The 7,278-nt window shown below is 42.3% G+C and overlaps 1 protein-coding gene across 4 annotated transcripts in view; it reads left to right on the top strand.

The window, feature by feature from the left end:
• Positions 1-2,929: 2,929 nt before the first annotated feature.
• LOC108749326 (homeobox protein SIX3) overlaps positions 2,930-7,278 on the top strand; it is a 50,955-nt gene continuing 46,606 nt past the window's right edge. For all 4 annotated transcript variants that reach the window (XM_018487938.1, XM_018487936.1, XM_018487937.1 and 1 more), the window contains exon 1: positions 2,930-3,906. In XM_018487938.1, the coding sequence (XP_018343440.1) occupies positions 3,278-3,906 (629 nt within the window). In that variant the 5' untranslated portion in view covers positions 2,930-3,277. The remainder of the gene's footprint in view (positions 3,907-7,278) is intronic.

Here is a 7,278-nt window from a genome sequence, read left to right as displayed (position 1 = left end):
AGCGTTACAATTTTCGATACTTCGAATATTGTTGATAAATCTCTACTGAAACGCGACACTGTACTGATGACTCGCGATATAGATCCACCAATATGTAGTTATGACCATGCAAATAAACTGCACTCTCTAAATATGGAATAAGTGTAACATGCGAGTTTAAAAAAAAAAAGCCGCGTGGTTGACACGCGTAATAAAATATTTTCAATCACACCGATGTTTGCAATAGACGCATGCTGAGGTAGGAAAAAAATCTCTTCAGAACATTCAACATATTAATTTACGAAAGACAATAATAAATTTTTTGTTAGTGAAATGCACACAACAAAATAGAATAAAAATAAAAAAAAAATATATATATATATAACAGAAAACGAATACAATATAAATTCTATAGGCATAAACATCTGTGGTCTCAATGAAATTTCAGATAAAATAGATAATAGGAGAATGTTATTGTAAGTATTAAAATATTAATTCTTTTTAAAATACAGAGCAGATTTAGGAACAACATACGTCGAATATAGATGAATGAATGACGGATCGTGACGAGAGAAAATACGAAAATACATCCCATGAACTACGATAATCACGGATAGATGGTGTCTTTCGAAAAACTCGAGATAATCCCGCTCGTCCCGTAATCCGATTTAACCCTGACCAATCGTAGTCGTTGTCGGTTGCCGGTCGTGTAACGGAACGATCGTTGAGGTAACATAAACGAGAGCAATCGGAAGGAGTTATCCACCATGGTGAAACCACGTTTACTTTTTCATTATTACAAATCGATCAAGAGATTTAACAGTTGCGCTCGTTGCTTGTGGATACATTAAACGCCCTGAAGTGATTATTATTCGCACCGAAATGTGTCATCAAGTGATATTATATGGTACTCGCTTTCAATTTGAATAACAGCAGCACGAAAATATATATTTTAACGTTTTAACACTATAATAAATTGAAAGGATCCAAATATTGAATTTTTTAAGTACTAGATATTTTAAAACTTGTATATAATTTTTATTGAAAAAATAAGTTTCAATTCCTATGGTAAAAGTTATTACAATCTCAGTTACGCTCTTAAAGTTCAAACTTGTTGTAAAAAAGTTTCCGGGTGACCTTTAAAACTACTTTAGGACAATTTTCTTATTTGTGATCCAGTTGTGGATCCTTTTCTGCACACCAGTTCGCGTACACATAACAAATTATTAGACTTCACGTATATGGATTGTAGGTTTAAAATGAAATTCTCGCTGGGTTACATTGAAACGACCGAGAAGTCGAATAAAATCAGAATATCTACTACAGGACTAAGACTTCTGTGGTGGCTGCGCGTTCGATAAAACGGAGACGCCTTCGGCGCCGTCGCGCGCCCTCGATTCTTCAATACGCTAACTTCTGTCGCCGCTCTGTCTGAGGTATGAGAGATCTACTCGATTATAAATATAAGGCTTCTCCGCACAAAAGTTGAATGTCATACTTAAGCAATGGCCGTGCCATCTTAACGAGGCTGCATTTTGAAAGAGTCGAATATTCTCTTTTTCCGATCAATACGAAAATATTAAATATATTTTTATTTCCAGACTATAACTCACATCCGAAGTGATAGAAATGGAGGATTGTTTCTGATAATTAATTTGTTAATTTATAATAACGAAATGTCCTCGGTGAATCGCCGTACAAGAATAGTGATATCAGATAAAATATTTGCCAGCTTGATATTGAATGTAACGTAAGAGGAAAATCAGGGAACGAAACATCGAGAGATTCGCACTGAAGAATAAACTAAAAGTAAAGGGAAATACGTAAAGGTGCTAGTCTGTGAGAGCGGATGGTTGGCAGCCTATCAATCTTATCCAGCTATCACTTGGGTACCGAGTCCAACGTCGAAAACAGTTCGTCGCGAGATCACAGCAACAGAAGCAACAGCAGCAGTGGCGTCACGGCGGCAGGAACAGCAGCAGCTCATGGGATCATGTCGTTTCTCCCCTCTACGATCGCGAACAGCTACCAACCTCTCCGTCCCACATTTTGCAAGGTACATCGATCGCTCTCTCTCTCTCTCTCTCTCTCTCTCTCTCTCTCTCTCTCTCTCTCTCTCTCTCTGTCTCTCTCTCCTCGTCTCGCTTCCTTTCCGCCTGTCAGAGAGGGAGGGGAAGGCGTGAGAGGTGCCCGCGGGCGACGATAGTGGTGGAAGAGAACGTTCACGGTGGGGATCATATAACCGGCCCGGCTATACGTGGAAGGGATAATTAACCGACACAACCGTAGCTCCCTATGCTGCCTAACGGAAGGACGAAGAAAGGTTACCATGGCTACGTGGATGGGATCCGGCCAATCCCGGTGTACTTGGTAGGCGTGGTCTGTGCATTGGACCCCCCGATGCCATCTATCGCCGTCTCTTTTCTTCCTTGCACCTCTACGTTAAGATCGAACGGTGGTGGAAGCAGCGAGACAGAGAGGTAGAGGTAGGTCTAGAGCGCCAGCGAGACAGCCCGGTTGCAACGGGCGTACAAACGTATCATGCTGGGTAGGGCCGGTGCCGAGATGCCGGCTTGTAAACGAAACCAGTTTGCTATCCGATACGATCCAGGCAACAGCGGCCTCGCGTGATATCCCCACGACGGTGGAAGAACGTCAGCGCGCCGCCTGGCCTAGTGGGTGTTACCTGAGCGACCTGGAGAACGGTCGCGCGAACCCACCTGACAGCGATCTTCAATGGGCATCGGAGCTCCTCGCAACGCGCAACCTGCTCCAATTCAGACGTTGTCACGTGCCGCTTCTCGGGAATTGTTTCGAAATTAATCAGTGACGTGCCGCGACGTGCGCCCGCGCGCGCGCGAGAGAGAGAGAGAGAGAGAGAGAAAGAGAGAGAAAAAGGGAGGGAGAGAATCGGCAATGTGGGCTTTCAGAATTTAGTACCTGCGAAAACAGAGGCGGTCGTTCTTCGAGCAATTCTCTCGCCTCGTAAGAGATTACAACTTCTCGCGCCTCTTTCCTGAGATGTCATAACACCTGATTTTGTTTGTACACTCGAACTTGGAAATTTTGGTGGTGTCAATAGTGAAGTGGATAATTATCCAGTGACCGTCACGTCCATTTGTAATGAACGAACATACCGCCTGTGACTCTGACGAATCATGAGAAGGTCCAAGAGCAAGCATAAATCGGAGCCGCGTGTTTCCTGAACCGCGAGAAATCCGGGTGACACACTTAATACTCCCAGAAGACAAGCTAAGTCAAAATTGGTGTATCGCGAGAGGATCACCGTTTCGGGAAGATGTCCGCCGCTGGGACCACGCCGCCAAACGCGAACGGTCCGCTCGTACCTTGTCCCTATCTTGCTTTGCCAACTCTATCTTTCTCCGTCAGTCAAGTGGCAACGGTTTGCGAGACCTTAGAAGAAAGCGGCGACATCGAGAGGCTGGCCAGGTTCCTATGGAGCCTACCAGTCGCTCATCCCAATATTCAGGAACTGAACCAGAGCGAGGCTGTTCTCAGGGCACGAGCCATTGTGGCGTTTCACTCGGGACATTATCGGGAGCTTTACGCTATACTCGAGAGGCACAAGTTCACCAAGGATTCTCACGGTAAATTGCAAGCCATGTGGCTAGAGGCACATTATCAGGAGGCCGAAAAACTCCGCGGCCGGCCGCTGGGACCCGTAGACAAGTATCGCGTAAGGAAGAAATTCCCATTGCCGAGAACAATCTGGGACGGCGAGCAGAAGACGCATTGCTTCAAAGAAAGAACCAGATCGCTGCTCCGAGAATGGTACCTCCAGGATCCTTATCCGAATCCGGGAAAGAAGAGGGAGCTGGCCGCCGCGACGGGACTCACGCCGACGCAAGTTGGAAATTGGTTCAAGAACAGGAGGCAGAGGGATCGCGCTGCTGCAGCGAAAAACAGGTGTGTCGTAAAACTAATCGTATTCTTCCCCGTACTCTTTCCTTCATTGGTAAGGAAACAGACAGACCGCTTGGTGAGGATTGATAATCCTCCGGATCAAAATCACGCTTCCATTGCGATTCTGTCAAGTAGCTTGTTAAATTTCGAATGGAATTCGAAACCCGAATTCGAATTACAAAATCCTCTTTTCGCAGAATAAATAGATCGATACACTCTAATGAAGTACGCTTTATCTAAATGCGGTGGAATGTTATACGTATTTATATTATCTTTAATAGACTAATAGAATATATTTACTACTCCGGAACAATGAAATATTTCGTACGTGATACACTCGATATCTGGTATTCGCGTTCAAATCTCCTTCAATGACGTTAAATACGCACTGAATCAACAAACAGTTCTCGACAATACTCGTACATATACGCGTATACTCTTACGAGAGCGTCGGTTCATTAATAATAGTGCAAATTGTTGAATCCGCGATACTGAAAGTACTGGATTAGCATTACACAGCGACACATGATTAATTATTTAACGTTAAAATATGCGACGAGTGCGAATTCTTAAATGATACAGCGAACAAAGACTGATTGCAATTTAAAAAAATAAACACTAAACAAATTTTTCCGGAAGAGAGAATGTATCCTCCATTTCTCCCTGGCTAACACGTGACTAAACAATGAAATCCATATGGAAGACACATTTCGTCGGTGTAGTTTGTCTGAAAAATCGTTTGTGTTGTATCACCATTCCTTTCGCGAATACCGCAATACAATACTCGTAAAATTGTACTATACTAATAAATGATTACGTTACACGTGTGGAAACATTTTGTCGATTATCGTAAATCTTCTTATCGAAGCAATCATTTTATTAAAACATCAACGGCGAACGGAGTACTCGGCGAGTGTGAAAACGAAGAACTTAATTCACATATAAGAACGTCTTGGAGATCGTCTGCGGTTGGTCACGATATAGAAGGAAAGTTTTGTTCATTAAGTAGCGTTTAATGGAAGTTAATCGCAAAACGATTAGTGGTTTAGGTCCCTTTAGACAGATTGTTGTACTGTGTCCTCGGCAAACGAGCCTTTGTGCCTGCCCCAAGGTCCCCGTTGTGGAGGGTCGCATAATTTCATTTTGACGTCCGACGGAGGGTCGCTGCCGTCGGGCGAACGACGATTTTCGAATTACGTCTTTCAAATTGTGTTTTGACATCGCGCTCTCGCTCGACATCTCTCTCTCTCTCCTCTCCCCCCACTCATTCACTCTCTCTCTCTCTTTCTCTCTATCCCTTCATATGGCGATATACTCGAATGTTGAAGTCCACGATAGCTTTAAAATAACATTAGAATCAGTCTCAGATTCTTGCTCTCTTCGTCTTTGTGCAAGAAAATGAAGGAGATATCTCGCATATATACACCTTTTTTTACCTCTTGTTATATGAAATATTATATCTCCTGATTAATTATATGTTTTTAAAATAAGAGTTTCGAGACAAAATGAGCTTGCTGTAGGTCGACATTTATGGCAAAAAAAAATGGAGCGTGTGAAAAAAGTAATCTTTTATTCAAAACATTCATATAATCGTTAATACACTAATATATACATAATTTATTCTAATAAAAAAAATAAAGCAGATCGTGGCAAGAAAATTGCACGATAATCGACTAGGAATCTGGTTGCTGGCCCATTACTGGCCGTACTCTGATTTATTTTTTCAAATATCTCTTCGATTCAGCGATCGATTACAATTCTGCGACGATAGATGAAAATGTTTAACGAGGACATTTAACATTCGTTTAAGGGATCGTGTAACAAAATATCGTCACCTTCACAACCAAAAAAAAAAAAAAAAAAGAGAAAAGAAAAATGACGCGTCCAAGTAATATAAGGGTTGTAAAAGGGATAAATTCCATCTCTGAATCACAGCTGGTCATTATTAGGGGATCATCGCCTCAACGTGTAGACGATAGAAAAACGGAAGTAGTCTTCGTTGGGAATTACCACCTGTCAATTCGATTCGACACGAGCGGTACCGTGTCGCGAGCAGGTAACGGTCCGCCAGCCGTATTGTTCAGCTATTTATCGCCCGACGCCGCCATTATTTGCCTATAAAAGGGAAACCCGAGGTGGGTTTTCTATGCCATGAGCTGCACCTCTTCCTTCCCTCTCGTTAGGAAACCTAGAGTAGTCTCCACGCGCGAACACCGGATGTTGCTCCCGGTGATTTATGAGTTCTTGGAAGACCTACCCGAACATTTTTGCCATTGCCTCCACGGGAATCCTAGGCAACTTTCCGCATCTCGAAACACGCGACCTTGCATGCACCTCGATATTACCAAATGCGCATCGCGCATTTTGATTCTATATCCGCGGGAAAAAAGGATATTTATCTAATGTACCATCTAAATGACATTGAACGTTAATTAGATGGCTTTCAGGTCAAAGAAGCAAAACACCTCTTAGCTCTCCTAGCTCTCTCTTTTTACATAGAACTAGAAATCGACACAAAAAGCATTCGTCTAACGAACGAATAATAATGATAAAAAGTTCTCAATGTATGTACGCAACTAAAAATAATTAAAGCCGTCGCTCTCGATATTTTTTTCTTGTCCCGAGAATCAATTTATATCGTTCAATTGCTAAAAAGTTGTTAAGAAACATGTTTGACGCATTGAGTCGGTATCGAGTATTTCATATCGATAACTAAGCACTAGTTGTAGCTAGTAAAACGCAATATTCTGGCCAGATTAAAGTGGCCAATTCATTTCGCATTATTTCATTGGTGCGTTATTTCAATCGTAAATCAGGATGAACGTATCGATAACCCAAACACGATAAAACTGTCATCCTCTTGTGGAAAATAGCGCCGACCTAGATCTGTCCCCATGTCTGCGGACGTACATCATGTAATTATTGCGCTCTGAATGAAGTCATTAATAGTCATTACCTACGTCTAACGCTGTAATTGATATATCGTTAACGGACGACGATGGCTCGACCATACTGCTCTAATTGATCTTGATGAGCTCGCGCAGCGAGTAAAGATTATACGTTCGAAACGTACATTGTCTCTAAATCGTCGTATGGCGATCACACGGCGATCGTGAAAAGTGCAGGAAAATGTTTATATAACTCTCCGCCGCATAATCACCGTAAGTATAGAACCGTAGTTGCGTCATTGACGGTAAAACAGATCGTGTTCTCGTGTTTGGTTGTTGCTTTGCCGTCGCGAGAAAATATGCGTAACACAAGATTTATTAAGCGGAACATAATATTGCATAATTCTTTCAAATTATGCAACGCGATAAGATCAAATGAAAACTGTGCCAGAATTTCTTTGTATGTGATGATAAATCGCGCAACTAG

Source organism: Trachymyrmex septentrionalis, unplaced genomic scaffold (assembly GCF_001594115.1).
Source record: "Trachymyrmex septentrionalis isolate Tsep2-gDNA-1 unplaced genomic scaffold, Tsep1.0 scaffold29, whole genome shotgun sequence".
NCBI classification, from domain to species: domain Eukaryota; kingdom Metazoa; phylum Arthropoda; class Insecta; order Hymenoptera; family Formicidae; genus Trachymyrmex; species Trachymyrmex septentrionalis.
The sequence above is the reverse complement of the archived record's forward strand: the minus strand, read 5'-3'. Positions and strand labels throughout refer to the sequence as shown.